The sequence below is a fragment of the Anomaloglossus baeobatrachus genome, chromosome 3 (assembly GCF_048569485.1).
Source record: "Anomaloglossus baeobatrachus isolate aAnoBae1 chromosome 3, aAnoBae1.hap1, whole genome shotgun sequence".
Lineage (NCBI taxonomy): Eukaryota > Metazoa > Chordata > Amphibia > Anura > Aromobatidae > Anomaloglossus > Anomaloglossus baeobatrachus.
Window position 1 is genome coordinate 640789565 of NC_134355.1, and position 26589 is coordinate 640816153.

The window sequence follows — 26589 nt, forward strand, 5'->3', positions numbered from 1 at the left end:
TGTTTGATCTGGGCTGGGGTAAGGAAGAGTCTTTACCCTTGGACTGTTTAATGATGTCAGCCAATGGCTCGCCAAACAGTCTATCTCTAGATAAAGGCAAGCTGGTTAAACATTTTTTGGAACCAGCATCTGCTTTCCAGTCCTTTAACCACAAGGCTCTGCGCAAAACTACCGAATTGGCGGACGCCATTGAGGTGCGGCTGGTAGATTCTAGGACCGCATTGATAGCGTAAGACGCAAACGCAGACATCTGCGAGGTAAGGGACGCCACTTGCGGCGCCGCTGGATGTATGATAGCATCCACTTTTGCCAAACCAGCTGAAATAGCTTGTAGCGCCCATACGGCTGCGAATGCTGGAGCAAACGACGCGCCGATAGCTTCATAGACAGATTTTAACCAAAGGTCCATCTGTCTGTCATTGGCATCCTTAAGTGAAGCGCCATCCTCCACTGCAACTATGGATCTAGCTGCAAGTTTGGAAATCGGGGGGTCTACTTTTGGACACTGGGTCCAGCGCTTGACCACCTCAGGGGGGAAAGGAAAACGTGTATCCTTAGAACGTTTAGAGAAACGCCTTTCTGGATGAGCGTCGTGTTTCTGGATTGATTCTCTGAAGTCAGAGTGATCCAAGAAAGCACTCAATTTACGCTTGGGATAGAGGAAACGAAACTTCTCCTGCTCTGCAGCTGCCTCCTCTGCAGAAGGGGCTGGGGGAGAAATATCCAACAGCCTATTGATGGCTGAGATAAGATCGTTTACCATGGCGTCCCCATCCGGGGTATCCAGATTGAGAGGGGTTCCAGGATAAGACTCCTGATCACTCTCTTCAGACGCATCACAGGGCGACTGATTGCGCTGAGACCCTGAGCAGTGTGATGACGTTGAGGGTCTTTCCCAGCGAGCTCGCTTAGGGTGGCTGGGGCTATCATCTGAGTCATAATACTCAGCCTGGGAAGCCGGGGACCCCCTTGCAGTCTGGATTAATTCCAACTGAGGGGGATTAGAGGACAGAGACCTCGCCGTGTCCATAGACTGAGCCCCAGTCATGGATTGCAAAGTTTCAAGGATTTTTGCCATAGTCACAGACATTCCATCAGCAAAAGCTGCAAAGTCTGTCCCTGACACCGGGGCAGGACTTACAAGCGTCTCAGCCTGGGTCACTACCCCTCCGGACTCCGGCTGGCGAAGCAGCACCGGATCTGAGCATTGCACACAATGGGGGTCTTTGGAACCTGCTGGTAGAGCAGCCCCACATGCAGCACACGCAGTGTACACAGCCCTAGCCTTGGCAGCCTTGCGTTTTGTGGATGACATGTTGCTGCCTCCTCAGAGCGATCTGGGGTATCCAGCCAGGAAGCGACCTCACAGTGCAAGCAATAACTAAATATATATATCTGGTGCACAGTACACCAATACACACTGAGGCACTAGAGGGGCCAGCTGAAACGCCGCTTACCGCCCGCTTAAGAGCGGGTGTGTGGTATCCAAAAGCCCCCTAGTCCAGGTCTCCCAGAGCCTGCGTCCTTCCTCCAGCCAGACTGCATGTAATGGCTGCCGGCGTCCTGAGAGAGGAGGGGGGGCGGGCCCTGGGCGTTCCTGGCTAAGAGCGGGAAGCCTGCTTCCCTCTGTGCCTAGTGAGAGGGCTGGAGCATGTAAATCAGGCTCCAGCCCTCGTCGCTGCGGTGAAACAGCGTCTCTCCCCTACCCTGATTGACAGGGTGGGGGCGGGAACGAAGCGGAGCTAGGCCGCAAAAGCCGGGGACTGGATTTATAAACGCCGCCGCCGTAAAAGCGCGGTCGGCGTGTCCCCGGCGCACTACAAGTCACAGCAGCGCCGCCCGGTCCAGTGGGGGTCGGCGCTGCGTTCCCACACTACAAAGTCCCCCAGTAAACTGTAGGGACACTAACTCCCACGTTACGGTCCCCGGCGCACTACAACACCCAGCCAGCCCGGAGTGTGTCTGTGCCTGCCGGGGACACAGAGTACCTGTATGATGCAGGGCCATGTCCCTGATTGTACTCATGCTCCGAATCCATCAGGTTCTATGGGTCTGTGGATGGAGCCCGGCGTCAGAGCTTAGAGGCCGGCAGGATCCCACTTCCACAGAGCCCTACAAGGGGATGTGGAAGGAAAACAGCATGTGGGGCTCCAGCCCCTGTACCAGCAATAGGTACCTCAACCTTACAACACCATCCACGGGTGAGAAGGGAGCATGCTGGGGACCCTATATGGGCCCTCTTTTCTTCCATCCGAAATAGTCAGCAGCTACTGCTGACTAAAATCTGTGGAGCTATGCGTGGATGTCTGACCTCCTTCGCACAAAGCTTGAAAACTGGAGAACCCGTGATACCACGGGGGGGTATAGCCAGAAGGGGAGGGGCCTTGCACTTTTTAGTGTAGTGCTTTGTGTGGCCTCCGGAGGGCAGTAGCTATACCCCAATCGTCTGGGTCTCCCAATAGAGCGCTGAAGAAAATGCTGCTTCCAAAAAGTAGGTTTTGCTGCCGTTATTGCCGTTTTTGGTGTAGTTTGTCTACAGCACACGTTAGTTTCATTGAGCACAAAAGCAGCAAAGAAGGGAATTTTGTTTACTTACCGTAAATTCCTTTTCTTCTAGCTCCTATTGGGAGACTCAGACAATTGGGTGTATAGCTTCTGCCTCCGGAGGCCACACAAAGTATTACACTTTAAAAAGTGTAACCCCTCCCCTCTGCCTATACACCCTCCCGTGGACCACGGGCTCCTCAGTTTTGGTGCAAAAGCAGGAAGGAGAAAACTTATAAATTGGTCTAGGGTAAATTCAATCCGAAGGATGTTCGGAGAACTGAAAACCATGAACCAAAAGAACAATTCAACATGAACAACATGTGTACACAAAGAACAACCAGCCCGAAGGGAACAGGGGCGGGTGCTGGGTCTCCCAATAGGAGCTAGAAGAAAAGGAATTTACGGTAAGTGAACAAAATTCCCTTCTTCTTTGTCGCTCCATTGGGAGACCCAGACAATTGGGACGTCCAAAAGCAGTCCCTGGGTGGGTAAAAGAATACCTCAATAAAAAGAGCCGAAACGGCCCCCTCTTACAGGTGGGCAACAGCCGCCTGAAGGACTCGCCTACCTAGACTGGCATCAGCCGACGTATAGGTATGCACTTGATAGTGCTTCGTGAAAGTGTGCAGACTAGACCAGGTAGCTGCCTGACACACCTGCTGAGCCGTCGCCCGGTGCTGCAATGCCCAGGACGCACCTACGGCTCTGGTAGAATGGGCTTTCAGCCCTGAAGGAAGCGGAAGCCCAGAAGAACGGTAGGCTTCGAGAATCGGTTCCTTGATCCACCGAGCCAAGGTTGACTTGGAAGCCTGCGACCCCTTACGCTGGCCAGCGACAAGGACAAAGAGCGCATCTGAACGACGCAGGGGCGCCGTGCGAGACACGTAGAGCCGGAGTGCTCTCACTAGATCTAAGGAGTGCAAATCCTTTTCACATTGGTGAATTGGATTAGGGCAAAATGAAGGTAAGGAGATATCCTGATTTAGATGAAAAGGGGATACCACCTTAGGGAGAAATTCCGGGACAGGACGCAGAACCACCTTATCCTGGTGAAAGACCAGGAAGGGGGCTTTGCATGACAGCGCTGCAAGCTCCGACACTCTTCGGAGTGATGTAACTGCCACTAGAAATGCCACCTTCTGCGAAAGACGTGATAAAGAGACATCCCGCAGCGGCTCGAAAGGTGGTTTCTGAAGAACCGTTAGCACCCTGTTAAGATCCCAGGGTTCCAGCGGACGCTTGTAAGGTGGGACTATGTGGCAAACTCCCTGCAGGAACGTGCGGACCTGCGGAAGCCTAGCTAGGCGCTTTTGAAAAAATACGGAGAGCGCCGATACTTGTCCCTTGAGAGAACCGAGTGACAAACCCTTGTCCATTCCGGATTGAAGGAATGAAAGAAAAGTGGGTAAGGCAAACGGCCATGGAGTAAAACCATTATCAGAGCACCAGGATAAGAAGATTTGCCAAGACCTGTAATAGATCTTGGTGGACGTTGGATTCCTGGCCTGTCTCATGGTGGCAATGACATCCTGAGATAACCCTGAAGACGCTAGGAGCCAGGACTCAATGGCCACACAGTCAGGTTGAGGGCCACAGAATTCAGATGGAAAAACGGCCCTTGTGACAGCAAGTCTGGGCGCTCTGGAAGCGCCCGCGGTTGACCCACCGTGAGATGCCACAGATCCGGGTACCACGACCGCCTCGGCCAATCTGGAGCGACGAGAATGGCGCGACGGCAGTCGGACCTGATCTTGCGTAACACTCTGGGCAGCATTGCCAGAGGAGGAAACACATAAGGTAGTCGAAACTGCGACCAATCCTGAACTAATGCGTCCGCCGCCAGAGCTCTGTGATCTTGAGACCGAGCCATGAATGCCGGGACTTTGTTGTTGTGCCGTGACGCCATGAGATCGACGTCCGGCGTTCCCCAGCGGCGACAGATCTCTCGAAACACGTCTGGGTGAAGAGACCATTCCCCCGCGTCCATGCCCTGACGACTGAGAAAATCTGCTTCCCAGTGTCCCATTGGAGTGGCCGCAGATGGAATTGCGCGAACGGCACTGCCTCCATCGCTGCCACCATCTTCCCCAGGAAGTGCATGAGGTGCCTCAAGGGGTGTGACTGACCCCGAAGAAGAGATTGCACCCCTGCCTGCAGAGAAAGCTGTTTGTCCAGCGGTAGCTTGACTACCGCTGACTGTGTATGAAACTCCATCCCGAGGTAAGTCAGTGATTGGGTCGGTGTCAACTTGGATTTTGGGAAGTTGATGATCCACCCGAACTGCTGGAGAGTCGCCAGAGCGACTGTAAGGCTGTGTTGACACGCCACCCGAGAAGGTGCCCTGACTAGGAGATTGTCTAAGTAGGGAATCACCGAGTGGCCCTGAGAGTGTAGGACCGCCACGACGGATGCCATGACTTTGGTGAACACCCGTGGGGCTGTCGCCAGGCCGAAAGGCAATGCCACGAACTGAAGGTGTTCGTCCCCGATGGCGAAACGCAAGAAGCGTTGATGTTCGGGTGCGATCGGCACGTGGAGATAAGCATCCTTGATGTCGATCGATGCTAGGAAGTCTGCTTGTGACATCGAGGCGATGACCGAGCGGAGAGATTCCATCCAAAATCTTCTGGTGCTCACATGTCTGTTGAGTAGCTTGAGGTCCAGAACGGGACGGAATGATCCGTCCTTCTTTGGCACCACGAACAAGTTGGAGTAAAAGCCGCGACCACGTTCCTGAGGGGGAACGGGGATCACAACTCCTTCTGTCTTCAGAGCGTCCACTGCCTGAAAAAGTGCGTCGGCCCGAGCGGGGGGCGGAGAGGTTCTGAAGAAACGAGTCGGAGGACGAGAGCTGAACTCTATCCTGTAACCGTGAGACAGAATGTCTCTCACTCATCGGTCTTGAACATGTGGCCACCAGGTGTCGCAAAAGCGGGAGAGCCCGCCACCGACCGAGGATGCGGCCCGGGGATGCCGAGAGTCATGAGGAGGCCGCCTTGGAGGCAGTGCCTCCTGCGGCCTTTTGGGGGCGTGGCTTGGACCGCCACGCATAGGAGTTCCTCTGGCCTTTCTCCGGCCTGCTGGACGAAGAGGATTGGGGCTTGGCGGAGGGACGAAAGGACCGAAACCTTGATTGTATTTTTCGTTGCTGAGGTCTCTTAGGTTTGGACTGGGGTAAGGAGGAGTCCTTTCCCTTGGATTCCTTAATAATCTCATCCAATCGTTCGCCAAACAAGCGGTCGCCAGAAAACGGCAAACCGGTTAAGAACCTCTTGGAGGCCGAGTCTGCCTTCCATTCGCGCAGCCACATGGCCCTGCGGACTGCCACAGAATTAGCGGATGCCACCGCTGTACGGCTAGCAGAGTCTAGGACTGCGTTCATGGCGTAGGAAGAAAAAGCTGACGCTTGAGAAGTCAAAGACGCAACCTGCGGAGCAGAATTACGTGTGACCGCATTAATCTCAGCCAGACAAGCTGAGATAGCTTGGAGTGCCCACACGGCTGCAAAGGCCGGGGCAAAAGACGCGCCCGTGGCTTCATAGATGGATTTCACCAGGAGCTCTATCTGTCTGTCAGTGGCATCCTTTAGTGATGAGCCATCTGCAACTGATACCACAGATCTAGCCGCCAATCTAGAGACTGGAGGATCCACCTTGGGACATTGAGCCCAACCCATAACTACGTCAGAGGGGAAGGGGTAACGCGTGTCAGTGAGGCGCTTAGTAAAACGCTTGTCCGGGACCGCTCTGGGCTTCTGGACAGCATCTCTGAAGTTAGAGTGATCGAAAAACGCACTCCGCGTACGTTTGGGGAACCTAAACTGGTGTTTCTCCTGCTGAGACGCCGACTCCTCTACAGGTGGAGGCGGGGGAGAGAGATCTAACACCTGGTTGATGGACGAGATAAGATCATTCACTAAGGCGTCCCCTTCAGGTGTATCAAGGTTAAGGGCGACGTCAGGGTCAGAGCCCTGAGCTGCGACGTCAGCCTCGTCCTCCAGAGAGTCCTCAAGCTGGGAACCCGAGCAGCGTGAAGAAGTCGGGGAAGATTCCCAGCGAGCCCGCTTAGCCTGTCTAGGACTGTGGTCCGGGCCTAGGGCCCAACCTGGGAGCGCGCTGCGGCGCGGACCGAGAGGGGCCTGGAGGCGACGATCCAACAGGGGCCGGGGGGCCTGTGTAAGGACCGGTCTGGACTGCAAAGCTTCTAGCAGCTTGGCAGACCATTTGTCCATAGACTGAGCCATGGATTGTGAAAGTGACTCAGAGAGTTTCTCAGCAAAAGAGGCGAACTCTGTCCCTGCCACCTGGACAGGGGGAGCAGGGGGGTCTACATGAGCCGAGGGGCCCACTAGTGACCGAGGCTCCGGCTGAGCAAGCGAAACAGGGGTCGAGCATTGCTCACAGTGAGGGTAGGTGGAACCCGCAGGTAACATAGCCCCACAAGAGGTACAGGCCGCAAAAAAACCCTGTGCCTTAGCAGCTTTGCTCCTTGTGGACGACATGCTGTTGTCTCCTAGGGAAATGATCACTGAGGGTATATGGGAAAGGGTATACAGCCCGACCGAACAGAATATATATATATAAATACGTATCTATTCTGGCACCCTAGGGGGACCAGCACCGGGTGACCGGTGTGGCTTACCGACCACTAAAAAGCGGAGTGTGTGTCCTCCAGATTCCCTGCCTTAGGTCTCCCAGAGCTGCAGAGCTCTTTCCTGATAATCCTCCACCGGCAGAATGCCAAAAAATGGCCGCCGGAGCTCTCAGGGGAGGAGTGGAGCCGTGGGCGGCGCTAGAAAAGTGCGGGAATCTGGGGTCCCCACAGTGATCAGTGAGGGGGGAGGAAACATACAGGATGCTCCGGCCCTCACATCCGACGTCAGATCGGCAGTCCCGCCCTTACCCCTGACAGGCAGGCCCGGGGGCGGGATTTTTGCTACTAGGCCACGATGAAGCCGGGGACTAAATTTAAGACCGCGGCCGACAAGCAGGCGCGGTCGGCGCGGAAGTCCGCCGGTCTTCTCAATCAGCAGCTGCTGCAGCGTCCGGGAAGAAGGCGCTTCCTGCACAGTCCCCATGGGGACACAGAGTACCTTAGAGATGCAGGGCCCGGTCCCTGAGGATGAATAGACTCCTGTCCGGCAGATTCCCACAGGGGCTGCGGATGGAGCACGGTCCCAGTAAATGGATGACCGCTCAGGATCCCACTTCTCCCAGAGCCGCTAAGGGATGGTGAAGGAGACGGCATGAGGCTCCGGCCTTTGTACCCGCAATGGGTACCTCAACCTTAACAACACCGCCGACGTAGTGGGGTGAGAAGGGAACATGCCGGGGGCCCCGTGGGGGCCCTCTTTTCTTCCAACCGACATAACTAATATGAAAATGCATGAGTGGATGTGTGCCTCCTTCCACACAAAGCATAAAACTGAGGAGCCCGTGATCCACGGGAGGGTGTATAGGCAGAGGGGAGGAGTTACACTTTTTAAAGTGTAATACTTTGTGTGGCCTCCGGAGGCAGAAGCTATACACCCAATTGTCTGGGTCTCCCAATGGAGCGACAAAGAAAACACAGGAGCTGCATGTTTTGCACTCATATGGGATTCAATGGTGAAAAAAAGCTGCGAAGACGCTGAAAGAATTGACATGTAATCAAGAAAAAGAAAAAAAAAAAGTGTTTGAATGAGAATTCTGAAATCTCCTCAGTTTTGCTGGTGCTTTAAAGGGAACCTGTCACCAGATTTGGTGACTATAAGCTGCGGCCACCACCAGTGAGCTCTTATATACATCATCCCAGAATACTGTATATAAGAGCCCAGGCCGCTGTGTAGAACATAGAAATCACTTTATAATACTCACCTAGACTGGTTGCTGCGGTGGATGTGGCTCAGATGGGCGTCTTCGTTCTCCGGTGCCGCATCTTTCGGCCATCTTTGTCCGCCTTCTTCTTAAGCCTGTGTGCATGACGCGTCTACGTCATACACACTCGCCGGTCCCGCGCAGGCGCACTACAATACTTTGATCTGCCTTCCTCAGGACCTGAATGCCGGCGAGTGTGAATGACGTCGGATGCGTCCTGCACCGCGGCTTCAGAAGGACGACAGAGGCGGCTCCGGCACCGGAGGACAAAGATGCCCATCTGAGCCACATCCACCGCAGCGACCGGTTTAGGTGAGTATTATAAAGTGTTTTTATGTTCTACACAGTGGCCTGGGCTCTTATATACAGCATGTTAGAATCCTGTATATAAGAGCCCGGTGGTGGTGGCTGCAGCTTATAGGGCAAAAAACTGGTGACAGGTTCCCTTTAAGACTATGTGCACACTGCATTTTTATCACTTATGCGTTTTTTGAGTGCAGATTTGTCCCCCCCAAAAATGCGCAATGTGTGAGCATAGCCTTATAAAAACTTTTGACTCTGAAGACAAGTTTTTTGGGGCTTAATTTGTGATGCCTTCTCCAATCTGCTACATTTATGTTGCGATTGTGTAAACTCAATAAAAAACAAGGATGGGGCGTGAATACTTTCTGAGTGGTACATGCAAATACATGAGACGGATGACTGGAGAATAGTGAGCGCATCTCTTACCTCTCCCATTCCTCGAGATTCTAACGCCAGCGCCTGGAAGTCGTGATTCATGTCATCTGCGGACCTGACCTAGAGGAGAGAGAGAAACGGGTGTGACCATGCAGAAATAGTCCGGGCCCGATACCCTCACCCGACCCAGAGGGTCGCGGGGCAGCCGGTGCCGGTGATCTGCGCAGGGATTGTCACTTTGCTGTAGTAAGGTGTCATCACAGGGGACTTTCCATGACACCGTAGGTAAAGAAGGGAATTTTTAGAGTTTACATGAATGACTGTTTTCAAAAGTTGGATGTAAACACGAGCGGGATCTTCCTGAAATGGAAAGCACGCCCCAATTCCTATTCATCAAAGGGGGTACTCCACTCTTAGGACAGGCAGCCACATCGTGAACAGTGCCAGGGTTGATGCCCCCTTAGTAATTTCTGTACACTGCGTATTGCCATATTGTAATGTCCATAATAAACGGCTGTAAATTCACCTTCCAGATCCCCCCCCCAGGACGTCAGGAGGTCTGTGCTGATTCAGATCACACTATAATAAAATCGGGTGTGTATTTTATTTCAAATAAAGGTTTTTTTGGTGTATGCGTTTTATTTCTCTTCACTTACAAGATTAGTAAAGGGGAGGGGTCTCAGACACCTCCCATCACTAATCTAGGGCTTGATGGCAGCTGTGAGCTGTCATTAATCCCTTATATTACCTCGATTGACGCCACACCAGGGCAATCGGGAGGAGCCGGGTAAAGCCAGGTTCTTCTTTAGCCCTTATAAAGAGGTCAGGAATGACACAAAAAGAAGCAGAAATTTAGATAAGGACACAGATGAGAGTTATACCTTGGCGTGGTAACTGGGCTCAAGTAAACTTTGCCAATTTTACTTGCAAAATAACTTTTTTCCTCAAAGATGTTTTCAAATTTTTCATGTCTTTGCAGTAATGCATTTTCCCATTCCAATGTTCACCATATACAACTGTTTTCTCTCCTTCCCTCTACTTGAGTGCAACGGCTATTTTTGATAAAGCCAGGAATTGTAGTATCCAATGGATGCGACAATTCTGGGCAGTTGAAGGCTGCTATTTTGAGGCCTGGGGAGACAATATCCATGGCGCGTTCCACCCTATTAGCCCCCACCTGTGTGTTTTACCATGGCTGGATATCACAAATGGCGGACGGGACCCCCAAGTCTTTTGTCCCCCCTCTATCTTCAGCCACAATAGAGCTCACAGGTCAGGGCTGCAGCCTGCTACTGTAGTTTTACCCACACAGGCTATCAAAATATGGCGGGAGTCTACGTCATTTTTTTGTTTTTACACTACTATACAGCAAACTGACAACAACCAATCAGAGATGCAGACACAGGAGGGGGGTGTGCATCTGTGACGCCCTGGACTAGCCAGGTAGTCACAGGTAGGCCCTTGCATAACACCCGTCCCCCTAAAAAGGTAACAGCAGCAACCACACTAAAATCTAGTCACCTCCCTCAGAGCTTGATAATCACACCAGGGGGTGGAGCCAGGCGGTTGGCCACGCCCACCGAGGAGTCCAGCGGGCCTGAGGCAGGAAAACAGTGTTCAGTTGAGTGGAGTTCAAGTTCACAGTCAGTCAAGTGGAGTTGACAGGAGGAGTGTGCAGCAGGCCTGAGGTGACAGGTCTGCAGCGGAAACTGACAGGTGCCAGGGTCGTAGCCCTGGTACCTTGACTAGGAGGCAGTGGCCTTAGCCTGCAGGATCCGGGAAGACGGCCAGGTGGAACCGTAAGGGACCGGGACAGGGTAGTGGCCCACCGGGGAACCGACTGGAAACCGGAGCACAAGGGGGGGGGGTACTCAGACCCAGAACGAGGCCCGGAAGACACTGGACCACGTCGAATTCACTGATTGAGGTCTGGACCTTAGGTCCTTTCCCATTCCAAGACCCGAAAGAAGGCAACAGCCCACCGAGGGGGATAGAAAGCCACCGCACAGGCAGAGAGATCCCACGGGCCAGCGTCTGCGGGCAAACGGACTCCACTGGTACATACACAGCCGGGGAGCGGACTCCCGCTGCTAAGGCATAGGCAGTCTACACAAACTTAAAGAGGTGCAGGAGAATGGCCAAGAACACCAACCCGGGTGGGGGACAAGACGCAGCCGGTTTCGGGCACCGACCACCATCAACTTTGTTCATCAGAGACTTGAGTGTGTCAGTAATCGTGAGTACAACAGTGGCATCCGGCCGTGCACCGCCCAATTACCACTCTCCCCAAGCGGGCCCCAGGGCCACCATCCCTGCCCACGGAGGAGTTAACATCTTTCTGCACGACCATCTCCCCCGGGTGCCCCGTAACTGCAGCGGTGGTGTCTACACCTTCACCACGTCCCGTGGGTGGCGTCACAAACTCAAACACGGCTCCGGCCGTACACCTACCTAACCACCCCCATCGAGATCGCCAGCAACCCTTTGCAGAGCGACGTGACCCCCGGGTCCGGAGGCGCTCAAGCCACCCACCAAACGAGCCCGGACCCAAGTGGCTCGGCTGCAGCCGAGCGCAGGGCAGTACACATCCACAAATGCGGACACAGTGAGGGGGATATGAATACCAGTCCGCAACCAATCACAGACACTGGCCCAAAGGAGTGGGCGGGGGAAGCAGTGAATATTCATGAAGCTTAATAAGTGGGCCCGGAGGAGAGTCTAATTGTAGTGTGATCCTCCAGTAAACACTATGTATAACTATCCTGCTCTTACTACCATTTAACGTCCACCACAGTCCCCTAGCGCTTAGTATGGCCATGTCTTATTTCAGCGGTGCATTCGCTTGCCAAGGCCGGATGTGAAGCTACTACTCCCTGCAGCCACAAATCTGACTTGACATATAGCAGGTAATATTCCTCCTTGTAGAGACCGGCAGGGACGGAGGTATACAGATAATCGCTCCTCCTGGAGAATCCTGCTCGGAGCGGATGACAGGTAAAAACTAAAAACAGCTGTGTTGGATTTTTGGCGAAGGCACAAGTTTGGCTCAACACAATGTTACAGCCTCAGACACTGACTTTTGGGGGTGACCAACTCCATAAGAGAGACAGATTTCTCAAGATCCAGTGGAAACAGGGTCTTAAAGGGGTTGTCCACTACTTTGATATTAGGACAGGTAACCAGTATCAATTTAAAAAGGTATATACGTAACCCCAGGATCCACAGAATAGGAGCTGAGCTGTAAAGTTCGACAATGGCCACCAAACAGAACGGAGCCGCAATGTGCCCCTTTACACCAGTATATCTGGCAACCACTGGAGCGGATCGTGGGGTGATGTGTGTCCTCCTCCACTAGTCGTGGAAAACCTCTTTAACAAATGTAGAGCCATATTATACAAAAAGTAGAAAAATGAGGTACCAGACTTACGGACGCCTCCACGCTATCTCCTGTTGGCCAGCGGTGTTTATTTGTGTAGCCGTTCACCTGTTCTCCAGCTTGCCTCTGGAAGAAATATCCCACCGTGGCATCGTCCTGAGAGCGGCCGCTCAGAGGCATCTGCACACCAGCTGCCCCGGGAGGAATGGCATGTGGGTGATTTCCAATGGGCCCTGATGTTGCTCCTCCAGAGGGGATCCCGACCCCCAGCGCCTCCTGCCCATTGCTCGCATGCATTATTCCTCTGCTCTCTTGCCAAGCCACTTCATTCATGCCTACGGCGCATGGGATGTTCATTCCACATAGGCACCTACAGGAGCAAACAAAATAAAAATTAGAGGACCGATTTATGCAAGAAAAAAAAAAAAAAAGCAGCAAGAAACAACAAAACCACCTCATTTAACTGGGAAATCTGTTGCCATTAATGTAAGCAGGTGATTTTAATTTTAAGGTGTATTCCCAACTTCAATCAATGGGCATTGTCAGATACCGCTTATAAAAACAGGCTCTTTTGCAATTTACTGATTTTTATTAAAGTTTTCGTCTGTATTTGAGATATTACTTTCCTTCTGTTTACAGCTCGTTGCCTAGGAGACAGAGCACCGCTGCGTCCAAGCACTGCGCTAAAGCTGGCCACGATTAGAATGTAACAGCGTGCCCCAGCAATCCTGCCCAGCTTCAGCGCTGGGTTTACAAGCTCCATAGAGCTTGTTAGAACTGCACAGGTCGGTCTCCAAGGCAACAAGATGTAAACAAAATTTATAAATTAAAAAAAAGAAAAGTATTAATCTCTCAATAACGGCTGAAAATTTTAATAAATGATTATTGATTGCATTGGGGAGGGGGATGTGAGAGTGTCCCAATCCCTGGGGGGGAGGGGGGTAAGGGCGAGAGTCCCAATACCCGGGGAGGTGGGGGTATGGGTGAGCGTGCCAATTCCTGGGGGGGATGGGGGGGGGGTCCTATGGGTTCCCATACCTAGGGAGGAGTTGCATGGGTGAGGGTCCCAGGGGATGGGTGACTGTCCTGTAGGTCCCCATACCTGGGGGGCAGGGGAGTGGGATGGGTGAGGGTCCCAGTGGTTATACTATGCTGTAAGAAGATGATAAATATTCTTTATGGAATAACCCCGAGGTCTCCCTTGTGTACACAGATTATAACACGGTCATTACACAATGGCGCCTGCAGCAGCAGGTATGGTGAGCACACAGGTGCCTGGCTGTGGCCGCGCTGAGCCCTGCGGCTGGGATGACATTGTCACCCCCGGGAATCGGTGACTTGCTATTTTTGGTCCTGGTCTGACAGAAACAAAGCGACGTCTCCGAGCTGCTTTCTAAGACGCGCCCTCCATGCACATTATCCACCAGCGCCTGGCACAGGCCTCCTGTCTGCAGTCCCATGCCAGCCCTCCTGCTCACAGCCCGCAGTGTGCCGTGTGCTGCGACCACCGTCCGGACAGGCCCCGAGCTGTGGACTACACCGTCCGTTCATCAGCACAAGCAGAGAAAAGGCGTCTGCAGCTCAATGATTTGTTTCATTAAATGACCCAATCAGTCCGGCTTGTTTGGATTCACCTGGTATAAAACACTGCTGTGGTGAGGGGAGAATAGAAAAGTCTACAATCCCGGAGGAAAGGCTGTGACCACAACCACCAGGAATAGCCCACATCCACCGCACTATCCAGCCCTAGTGTGGGATGGGGGGCCACACCACCAGATCCACCATTCCCAAAAGGTGATGTCACAGCTCCCCTCCTCCCCTTCTCTGCACAGATCATGCACACTACACTCTGCTACATAACGCTCTATGGTCCATCTCTACATGCTGTTAGCTACCCTTAATCATGTATAGGAAAAAATAATTAGAAAAAGTCTCAAAGAAAGGACTGTCAGCATAAAATGACTGTTCACACCAAGCACAAGCACTCTGTACACACTGTGCCGACCACGGGGGACAGCGCACGAGTCCGCCCCGTGCCGACCACGGGGGACAGCGCACGAGTCCGCCCCGTGCCGACCACGGGGGACAGCGCACGAGTCCGCCCCGTGCCGACCACGGGGGACAGCGCACGAGTCCGCCCCGTGCCGACCACGGGGGACAGCGCACGAGTCCGCCCCGTGCCGACCACGGGGGACAGCGCACGAGTCCGCCCCGTGCCGACCACGGGGGACAGCGCACGAGTCCGCCCCGTGCCGACCACGGGGGACAGCGCACGAGTCCGCCCCGTGCCGACCACGGGGGGTCTCAGGACCCAGCCCCACGGGGATGTTTAGGGCGTTTTATGCCCAATCATTAAACAAATACAAAGTGTGCACACCAATCACCTGGACCTCGTAATGTCACTGAACTTGGCACAGCGGATTTTTTTTTTTTTTTTTTTGTTTTATCAAGACTGGCGTATCAGATACCAATTCTAATAAATTATCTCAAAAATTTTCTTGCCTGGCGCTAGTAGGGACACAGACTGCTAAAAATCCACCAGAACAGCAGCCGACTCTGCTTTACACTGCAGCGCAGCTTGGCAAATGACTAAGTGTGCCAGGATGTGAGCGCATCAGCAAAGTAACCACAAGAAGGGAAAAAGGTAATTAGGTCATGGCCATGATATACTTTGAGGAGGGGGCTAAGTTAATAATGGGAAGTGGGGGGGGGGGGGGGGGGGGTGACACTTGGAAAGTTAAAGTTCTTTGTTTTAACCAGCTCTTACTTTTGGGCTACACAAGCGAGAGTGAAAAATAGTTTACACCCCGAATCCGAGGGATTACAACCTCTCAGATCTGCTTTATAGCCGGCACCGGCTGCCACCAGATGGCGAGGAAGTGACGCAGGACGTGTGACCGCCAGAAAAAGAGCTGACACAGGTAACCTCACGTTACACAACTGCACCGCGCAAGAAACACCCAGGAACGGACAGCAAGGACTAAAAAACGCAAGGAGTCCTGGTGTCCTATGCTCCATGGCCGCAGGAGAAAGGGAGAATCTGGAAGGATTCCTTGATATCTGCGATCCGATCTCTAAGGCTGTGTGCGCACGTTGCGTATTTACATGCATTTACGCTGTGATCTGCACCGCAGCGTAACTGCATGCGTCCTGTGTCCCCAGCACAGTCTATGGAGATTGTGCAGGGGCCGTGCGCACGTGGCGTATTAGAGCACAGTGCTTTGGCTGCTGCCCGAAGTGCGCGTTCTAAGAAGTGACATGTCACTTCTTTCCTGCGCTTTGCATGCAGCCCCCACTCTGTCTATGGCAGGGGCTGCACTCAGAGCGCATGAAATCGGATTTTTTTTTTTCATTACGGACTCTTTATGCAGCGATTTGAAGCGCATGTGTTCTGTTCAAAATCGCTGCAGAAATTTCTGCAGAGAAACGCTACGTGCGCACATAGCCTTATTCCCGAGAAATCCACGTTTTACTTAATATGTAAATGATTCATTAAGATCCACGAGGCCGGACATAGATCTCCCTGAGAATCTGCCTCCGGAGCTTATTATAACTAAAAGGAGGCGTTACCAGTGTGAGACATGTAATGACTGACAGTCAGCTCTGCAATGAAATCAAAACACAGTACAGCAGAAGCAAACTGTCTTGTTACAAACACATTTGCAGTTATCGTCTCACAGAGCTCTGCTATACTGCCGCCTCCCATCCCCCGCTGCCTGCGAGGTGTAATATGAAGCACTAGGAGAGGAGAACTGCAAATGTTTGTAATGAGACAAAGTTGACTTCTGCTGTACTGTGTTAGTTATAATCGGGCACAGCTCTGCACCATAACGGCCAGCAATTAGACGAAAACTGCTGTAGTGAAAAAGTTCAGCCCCACTGATCTGCATCAGCCCCGGTCTTACAGCAGAATTGTGTATGATTATGAGAGACTGTCAGTCATTACATGTCTCTGGATTGCTGCTGTGCACTGTTATCTTCAGTGTTGTGCGCTCCTTTGATGTTGCCCCATTCAGGAGCACTGGGGAACGCACAGTTCGGGCCAGCGGTGTTACGATGCTACTGATCCAAACTGTCCGCCAAGCAGAAGTAGGTCGCCCTGCAGCAAGCAGGAGGCAGGGGAGTGGTGCGCTGCCCTTTAAGATAGACTCATTATTATCCAACCCTTCATATGTATGAGCCCAAATGTGAACACGGGGCATAAACTGCATCAGACGTCACTAGATGAGGTTTATCGTCCTTGAGAGCAAAGGATAGGGAACATTACTGCTGTCAGGGACTGTAAAATTTGTAGTGGTGCACATGGTAATATACATACCGTATTGTCTCGGCTATTTATGCAATTCCTGACAGTGTGAATTACCCCAATGTATACGGAACATTAAACGTGAGTAATAATGATCAGATCTACCAATAAAAAAAACAAAAAAAAAAAACCCTAGGTGGTAAATGGAGCAAAACTTAATTGCAGTTTATGCAAAGATGATGATCCCAATCTTAAAGTTAAAAAATAAATAAATCTCTCTCGAGATCAACCAGATTTATGGCTCCTCCATAGACGTAATGGTGGACTCCCGCCTACAGGGGAAGGCACAGCTCCTGCGACTCCTCTTTACAATGAGGGGGCCGTTCTATCCTCGTGTGTGCAAAGCCCCTTACAATGGTTTCTTGCATGAGCCTTTCACACGCAGCACTACGATACCATTATCCGTGTGAGCAGTTTTCACGGAGCTGCCTCTTTGGAGGAAAAAAAAAAAAAAAATGCAACAGTGTCTCTTCAGAGCCATGGTCTCTAACCGCTTGGAAAACTACAACCCCCAGCATGCCCAGACAGTCTGCCAGCACGATGGGAGGAGCAGTTCTGCAACCTGTACTCTATTAAGAGCTATATGCTGGTCAGACGTTACCCTGCAGGGCCCTTCATCCACCAGGGATCGCATCAATTTTCCCAGATTCTTTAATTTCATTATTTGGTTCGTTGCTCCGGAATGGAAGAAGTCAACAAAGATTATATATATTAAAAAAAAAAAGTCCATCCCAAACGCCAAAGAGCCAAGATGACATAAAAGTGACCAAAGAGGCAACAACGATTACTCACAACAGGACGACTGCGAGCAATAACCTGCGATCACAGGTGGAGGATCGTGGGAACCTCCAGCTGTGACAGCAAATTGAGTGATGTCACCGCTCGGCTCAGTCTCTGCCTGAAGCCCACAGCGGGTGGCCATGTTCTATGCCCGCATGCTGTGCCTTTAGTAATGTAGCAGAGCTGGAATAGTCATTGGATCTCGTGTGGATTACGTCAGACGTGGGTGCTTTTGGGGGTTATTAAATTGGTGAAAGAGGGTGGGTTTTTTTGTATTTTATTTCAGATAAAGGATTTTTGCGGTGTTTGTGTTTATTTCTTTTTACTACCATATTAGTATTGGGGGGTCTCATAGACCCTCCCCATCACTAATCTAGGACTTAATGGCAGCTGTGAGCTATAATTAACCCCTTATTAGGCTCGAGTCACATTAGCGTGAGAGCATCGGATGCGATATGCTACGTACCCCCGACTCAGGCTCTGTTGCAAGCAAATGTCAAGCAACTGAGATCCGATCTTGCGATTGGTTCACAGCTTCAAAAGGGAGAGATCTTCCCATCTCCATTGTCAGACTTTGCATATATCGCACTGTACTTGGATGACATCCGAGGGCAGACTGATGTTTCTCTCGCACCCATAGACTTGCATAGGTGTAATGGATGCAACAATCCTGAGTGGCTGCGGGCTGCTATACTTAGGCTGGAGGGGGCACAATAAGTATGGGTCTCCCCAGCCTGAGAATACCAGCCCCCTGCTGTTGTCTTTTTCATGGCTGGGTATCAAAATTGGGGAGGGGACCACATGCCGTTTTTTTTTTTTAAAAAAAAAAAAAAAAAAAAAAAAAAAAGCTAAATGCGGTTTTCCTCATTTTGATACACAGCCAAGATAAGCGCATGGCTGGGGGGCTGCAGCCTGTAACCGTAGGCTTTATCTGTGCTGGTATCAATAGCGGGCGACCTTCTGGCAATTTTTTAAAATTTATTTTTACACTATAGTCAGCGCAGATAGCGCCTCTAATTGGTTGCAGTCACATACGCTGCCACTCACGGTTAGGACACAGTCTGGTCTGACTGCAACCAATCAGATGTGAGAACTGCTGGTGGGCGGGGGAAGCAGTGAATATGTATGAGGTTAATGAGCGGACCTAGAAGTAGTGTTTGAGGCATGCTGGAGATTGGTAAATATAAAGCACTAGCTCCAATTCCCCTATCCTCTCTACCGCCATTTGAAAGCGCCGGATTCTGGTCCCCATAGACTTATATGGGGACTGGTGTCTGGCCAGGTATCCAGGATCAATTCTGGACTGGAAGTTTTTTTTTTTTTTATTAAACCCAGTTGGACCCACCGATCCCAGGTATCTGCAAGTCTGCCCATCAGTACTCGGTATCTGTAAGGCCACGTGCACAAATCTGCATGTCTATGCTTATGCCAGCAAAGTCAATGACCATTCTGAAGTGTTGTGCACATGCTGCTTATTTTTTGCAGTTTTGGATGCAGAAAAAACTCTGCAGCCGTCTTTTTTTCTTAAGCTATGTGCGCACGTGTGCGCTCTGCACGGCACCTAAAAGGTGCGCTTCAGAGCGCAGCTGAAAAGCTCCGTTCTGAAGCGCATGGTGCCGGTGAGAACGTGCGCTCTGCCTGCAGCTCCTGCCATAGACAGAGCAGGAGCTGCCGGCAAAGCGCACGGAAGAAGTGACATGTCACTTCTTGAACGCAGCGCTTCGGGCAGCAGCCGAAGCGCTGCGCTCTAAGACGCCACGTGCGCATGGCCCCTGCACAATCTCCATAGACTGTGCAGGGGACGCAGGACGCATGAATTACGCACACGTGCGCACATAGCCTTATGCTTTTCAGCCCTTCCAGCCTTTGATTTCACCCAAAAAAAAAAAAAAAACCAAAACACAACACATGGCACAAAAACGGACCAAAACAACGCATGTGTTTTTCTACCACAAGGTGCAATTTTGGTACAAAAATTCAGCGTGGGCTCATACCAGAAGAAAAAAAACCCCAAACCGTGCATGTGAACGTAGCTTTAGGGAGTGTTAAGGCGCAGTTTGGTTTTTATACTGTAGATATCTCTGCACCAAAAAGCGGGGTTGGCAGGAAATCCTCGCACGCACGGCATGGCTGACTTTTTTTTATTTAACCAGTTCAAATTTTGTAAAGTCTGTTTTTTACGAACACCAAACCTCAGGTTCACTCATCTCTACTGATCACACCTCCATATACAGTACATAGCACCGGATCCACCATTCACAATAGGTGATGTCACAGCTCACCCCCTCCTCCTCCTGTATAATGAATAACACCCACCATTCACAATAGGTGATGTCACAGGTCACCCCCTCCTCCTCCTGTAAAATGACTGCTCACACCTTTATATACAGTACATAACACCGGATCCACCATTCACAATTGGTGATGTCACAGCTCACCCCCTCCTGTAAAATTACTGATAAGACCTCCATATACAATACATAACACCGCATCTACCATTCATAATAGGTGATGTCAAAGCTCACCTCCTCCTCCTGTAAAATGACTGATCACACCTTTATACAGTACATAACATGATCCACCATTCACAGTAGGTGATGTCACAGCTCACCCCCTCCTCCTCCTGTAAAATGACTGATAAGACATCCATATATAGTACATAACACCGGATCCACCATTCACAATAGGTGATGTCACAGCTCACCTATTCCCCCTCCCTTTACTACTTTACTATGAACCTTGCACATGCTCGTTAGATTGTAATAAACATGTGAATTTCTTAAAAAAAAAAAAAAAAAATCCGAAGTCTAAGAAAACATCTAGATTGTATTTTAATCCAGTTTGTGATTAGAAAAAAACACTTCCAAATAAGAAAAAAAAAAAACAATTGCATTTAAAAAAAAAAAAAAAAAACACCCTGATTTAAAGAGGTCATTTTCTGATAGCTTTCCATTATACGCATTTTATTTTAATGTTTTTTTTTTTTGTTTTTTTTACATCTGTAAAGTAGGGTTTTCTCCTTTTTTAAAGTTTTTTTTTTATTTAAAGTGTTTAAGGATATCAAGCAAGGATAAAGAAAAAAAAAAAATACATACAGCATTCGTGTATCGAGGAATTAAAAACAAAATCTATCATTTCTCCATGTTTACACACTGAGGATTTGCTGCAGATTTTCAACATGGATTTCGCCCTGTGTGAGGCCTAAAACACACTTCTGCAAAAAAAACGTCCGTGTGACACGGTCCGTTTTTCGGGTCCGTGTTCCGTTTTTTTGGGGCGTTTCTCCGGTACGTATGGCATCCGTGTGATGGCGTATGCGAGCCGTGTGTACGTGTAAAATGTCCGCGTTTGTGTGTAAAATGCCCGTGTATGTGTACGTGGAATGTCCGTGTGGAATGTCCGTGTGGAATGTCCGTGTGGAATGTCCGTGTGGAATGTCCGTGTGGAATGTCCGTGTGGAATGTCCGTGTGGAATGTCCGTGTGGAATGTCCGTGTGGAATGTCCGTGTGGAATGTCCGTTTGTGTGTTGCACAATGTCTTTGATACATGTCGGCTGACAGCAGACAGAGTTGCGCGATGAGAATGAACTCGGGTGAACTTCACCCAACTTCATTGTCATGCCGCGGCTCTGTCTGTGTGCCGCGTACTGATTAGCGGTCACCTGTGAAGGATTCACCAGTGACCGCTAATCCCCCGAGTGACTGAAGTGAGCAGCCCTCTCTCATACTTACCGCTCCCCGATCACCAGCGCGGCGAGGAACAGCTGTGCAGAGAATACGCGGCAACAATTACTTTGAATATGCCGGCCGCTCATTACTCAATCTCGTATTCCCTGCTTTCCCCACCCACAGACGCCTGTGATTGGTTGCAGTGAGACACGCCCCCCACGCTGAGTGACAGCTGTCTCACTGCACCCAATCACAGCAGCCGGTGGGCGGGTCTATACTGTGCAGTGAAATAAATAATTAAATAATTAAAAAAACGGCGTGCGGTCCCCCCCAATTTTAATACCAGCCAGATAAAGCCATACGGCTGCAGGCTGGTATTCTCAGGATGGGGAGCCCCACGTTATGGGGAGCCCCCCAGCCTAACAATATCAGTCAGCAGCCGCCCAGAATTGTCGCATACATTAGATGCGACAGTTCTGGGACTGTACCCGGCTCTTCCCGATTTGCCCTGGTGCGTTGGCAAATCGGGGTAATAAGGAGTTTTGGCAGCCCATAGCTGCCACTAAATCCTAGATTAATCATGTCAGGCGTCTCCCCGAGATTCCTTCCATGATTAATCTGTAAATTACAGTAAATAAACACACACGAAAAATCCTTTATTAGAAATAAAAAACACAAACATATACCCTGGTTTACCACTTTAATAAGCCCGAAAAAGCCCTCCATGTCCGGCGTAATCCAGGATGGTCCAGCGTCGCTTCCAGCTGTGCTGCATGAAGGTGACCGGAGCTGCAGAAGACACCGCCGCTCCTGTCAGCTCCACGCAGCTAATGAAGGGAATAGCGCGATCAGCTGTATTCAGCGTTGGTCGCGAGTAACCTCAGTGACAGCTCAGCTGATCGCGCTATTCCCTTTATTAGCTGCGTGGAGGTGACAGGAGCGGCGGTGTCCTCTGCAGCTCCGGTCACCTCCATGCAGCAGAGCTGGATGCGACGCTGGAGGTCCGTGGATTACGCCAGACATGGAGAGCTTTTTCGGGCTTATTAAAGTGGTAAACCAGGGTATATGTTTGTGTTTTTTATTTGTAATAAAGGATTTTTCGGGGGGGGGTGTGTTTATTTACTGTAATTTACAGATTAATCATGGGAGGTATCTCGGGGAGACGCCTGACATGATTAATCTAGGATTTAGTGGCAGCTATGGGCTGCCAATAACTCCTTATTACCCCTATTTGCCAACGCACCAGGGCAAATCGGGAAGAGCCGGGTACAGTCCCAGAACTGTCGCATATAATGTATGCGGCAATTCTGGGCGGCTGCTGACTGATATTGTTACGCTGGGGGGCTCCCCATAACGTGGGGCTCCCCATCCTGAGAATACCAGCTTTCAGCCGTATGGCTTTATCTGGCTGGTATTAAAATTGGGGGGAACCGCACGCCTGTTTTTTTAAATTATTTAATTTTACTGCACAGTATAGACCCGCCCACCGGCTGCTGTGATTGGTTGCAGTGAGACAGCTGTCACTCAGCGTGGTGGGTGTGTGTGACTGCAACCAATCACAGGCATTTGTGGGTGGGGAACGCAGGGAATACGAGATTGATTAATGAGCGGCCGGCATATTCAAAGTAATTGTTGCCGCGTATTCTCTGCACAGCTGTTCCTCGCCGCGCTGGTGATCGGGGATTAGTAAGTATGAGCCGGGGGAAGAAAAAAACCGAGCGCCAATGTAAGTATGACTGAGAACAGCAGAAAAAAAGGTAAGTATACTGAATTTAATTAAAAAAAAAAAAAAAAATATATATATAAGATCGCTAGTGTAAAACCGCACACGCACGAAACGTGCTGAACACGGACATACTACGTGTGCGGTACGTGCAGGCACGGACCCATAAACTAAAGCGGGTCTGTGCCTGCGTGCAGCCGGTCAAAAACAGACATGTTGTCCGTGTAGAAAAGCGCACACACGTACTTACCTCACGGACACACATTCCGTGTGATTTTACGTGTGTGTGCCATCTACCATAGAACAACATGGGTCTCCGTGTGTACGTGTCTCCGGTACGTGCAAATACGTACCGCACACGTACAAATTAAACGGATGTGTGTTGCGGGTCTGATGCGGTGAGGTAAAATCTGTGCATGACGTTTTCCACCACATGTGAATATAGTACAGAAAAATTACCGCCAAAAGAAAAATTTTTTAAAAACAATGATTACAAACGTTAAGAATGCTCCGGGTTTAAGTTATATTTTGCCGTGTTTTTTTCTGTACACTGCAGAATTCCTGCAGATTTTGATACTGTGTGTTTTCACTGAATCTTTAAGATGCAGAGTAAGGCCATGTGCGCACGTTGCGTTCTATTCCGCAGCGTGTAAGTCACTGCATGTGCGTCTCAGAACACGGCCGAAAAGGTGCGTTCTGAGACGCATTCGGCAGAACGCAACGTGCGCACATTCCTGGAGAATTCATGCGTGCTGGATGCTTTCTCTGCCATAGACAGGGTGGGAAAAGCATCCAGAACGTACATTTTTGACAGTGTGGTCCCACTCGGCTCTGCAGCATCCCCATAGACTTAAAGCTGAGCCGAGTGGGACCGCACTGTCAAAAAGAGCACATGGCTGGCTGCGAGACAGTGCCGCGCGATCAGAATGAACTCGGATGAACTTCACCCGACTTCATTGTGATCACGCGGCTCTGTGGGTATGCCGCGGCTTGATTTGCATTCACACGTGAAGGAATCACCTGTGATCGCAAATCCCCTGAGTGACTGAAGTGAGCCGCGCGATCAGCTGGGCTTTCACTCAGGTTACTCGCGGCCACAGCTGCTGTCCTCCACCTGAGAGCGGTGGCCGCGAGTAACCTCAGTGACAGCACAGCTGATCGCGAAGCTCACTTCAGTTGCTGCATGGAGCTCACAGGAGCGGCGGTGTTCTACTGCCGCTCCTGTCAGCTTCCGATGTAGCAGAGCTGGAAGCGTCGTGGTACCTTGCATGGATTACGTTGGACCTGGAGGTGTTTTTGAGGGGTTAATAAAGTGGTGAAAGAGGATGTTTTGTCATCCATTACAAATAAAGGATTTTTTGGATGTGTGTTTTTTTCTTTAACTTACAGATTAATCATGGAAGGTATCTTGGGGTGACACCTGCCATGATTAACCTATGACTTAGTGGCAGCTATGGGCTGCTGCCATTAACTCCTTATTACCCCGTTTGCTACTGCACCAGGGCAATTCGAGATGAGCCGGGTACAGTCCCGGGACTGTCGCATCTAATGGATGCGGCTATTCCGGGCGGCTGCTGGCTGATATTGTTAGGCTGGGGGGCTCCCCAAAATGTGGGGCTCCCCCCTCCTGAGAATACCAGCCTTCAGCCATGTGGCTTTACCCTGGCTAGTATCCAAATTAAGGGGGAACCACAGGTCGTTTTTTTTTTTTATTTTACTGCTCCATATAGACACGCTCACTGGTGGCTGTGATTATTTGCAGTGAGACAGCTGTCACTCAGCGTGGGGGCGTGTCTGACTGCAACCAATCATAGGCGCCGGTGGTCGGGGGAAGCAGGGAATACGAGATGGATTAATGAGCGGCCGGCATTTTCAAAAGAGGAGAAGCCGCCACAGTGTGAACGCCGTGCAGCGCCGCGCCGGTGATCGTGGATCAGTGAGTATGAGAGAGGGGGTGGGAGGGATAGACCGACAGACAGAGAGAGAGACAGAGACATAGAGAGAGACCGAAAGACCTGCGTTAATTATGTAAAAAAAAACATGTGGATCGCAATAATAATGCAGTGCAAACGCACTGCTTCACATTTTGGCAGTGTTTTTCTACAACTCATTGATTTCAATGGTTGTAGAACGCAGCCAAAACGGACAAAAGTAGTGACACGCTGTTTTTCTAAACCCAGAGACTGTCAAATTTTTGACAATCAAAATGTTGCGTTTCAAACAAGCATCGTGCGCACGGATTTTGCATGATTCTCATAGACTTTGCTGGGGAAGCAGAACACATGCATTTTGTCAATGACACAGTGCAGTTGTAAATGCAGCCAAAACGCAGAAGAAAAACGCAACGTGCGCACATGGCCTCACAGATACTGAGGTAAAAACCTCACCAAATACTCAACGTGCGCACATGGCCTTTATATTCCAGCAAAGTGGATGGGATTTATAGAAATCTCCTGCCCTTCTGTGCACATTTACCCCATAGCCTTGCATTAGATGTGTAAAATCCACAGGTAAAAATTTAACCCTTTCACGACCGGCCGATTTTTCGCTTTCCGTTTTTTTTTTTCGCCATTCTTTTTCTGAGAGACGTAACTTTTTTATTTTTCAGTCAATATGGTCATGTGAGGGCTCATTTTTTGCGGAACGAGCTGTACTTTTAAATGAAACCATCAGTTTTACCATATTGTGTACTAGAAAATGGCAAAAAAATTCCAAATGCTGAAAAATTGCAAAAAAAGTGCGATAGCACTATGGTTTTTGAGATATTTTATTCACTGTGTTCACTATATGGTAAAACTGATGTGTGGGTGTGATGCCTCAGGTCAGTGCGAGTTCGTAGACACCAAACATGTATAGGTTTACTTTTATATAAGGGGTTAAAAAAAAATCGGAAGTTTGTCCGAAAAAAGTGGCGCACGTTTTACGCCATATTCCGTGACCCGTAGCGTTCTCATTTTTCGGGATCTTAGGCTCAATGACGGCTTATTTTTTGCGTCTCGAGCTGACGTTTTTAACGGTACCATTTTTGCGCAGATGCTACGTTTTGATCGCCTCTTATTGCATTTTGCGCAAAAGTTGTGGCGACAAAAAAACGTCGTTTTGGCGTTTGGAATTTTTTTGCCGCTACGCCGTTTACTGATCAGATTAATTGATTTTATATTTTGATAGATCGGGCGTTTCTGAACGCGGCGATACCAAATGTGTGTATATTTTTTATTTTTTTAACCCTTTAATTTTCAATGGGGCGAATGGGGGGTGATTTGAACTTTTAGGTTTTTTTGTTTTTTTTTAATTTTTTAAAACTTATTTTTTTACTTTTTTTTTTTATTTTACTAGTCCCCCTAGGGGGCTATTGCGATCAGCATTCCGATCGCTCTGCAGTATCTGCTGATCACAGCTGGAAGGCTGTAAACAGCAGATACGCTGTCTTTCTCTTTTGCTGTGCCCCGGGCACAGCGAAAGTGAAACCAATTCATGTGTAGTACAGGAGTCATCACATGACCCTGTACTACCATGACAACTATCGGGAGTCACGTGATCGCGTCACGTGACTTCCGGTTTCGGCGGTAAGTAAAAACTTTACCGCGATTGCGCTTATAATGGCGCTGTCATGTATTGACAGCGCCATATAAGGGGTTAATCGGCACGAGCAGAT

General features: G+C 50.2%; 1 protein-coding gene across 4 annotated transcripts in view; it reads right to left on the reverse strand.

Annotated features, from left to right (window-relative positions):
* Window positions 1-26589, reverse strand: part of PUM2 (pumilio RNA binding family member 2) — a 162047-nt gene that overhangs the window by 128240 nt on the left and 7218 nt on the right. For 2 of the 4 annotated variants that reach the window (XM_075341143.1, XM_075341142.1), the window contains exons 2-3: window positions 12508-12826; window positions 9132-9200 (exon numbers count right to left, since the gene is read on the reverse strand). In XM_075341143.1, the coding sequence (XP_075197258.1) occupies window positions 9132-9200; window positions 12508-12813 (375 nt within the window). In that variant the 5' untranslated portion in view covers window positions 12814-12826. Of the gene's footprint in view, window positions 1-9131; window positions 9201-12498; window positions 12827-26589 lie in introns of all 4 variants that reach the window. The other 2 variants (XM_075341141.1, XM_075341140.1) reach the window with 1 other exon arrangement.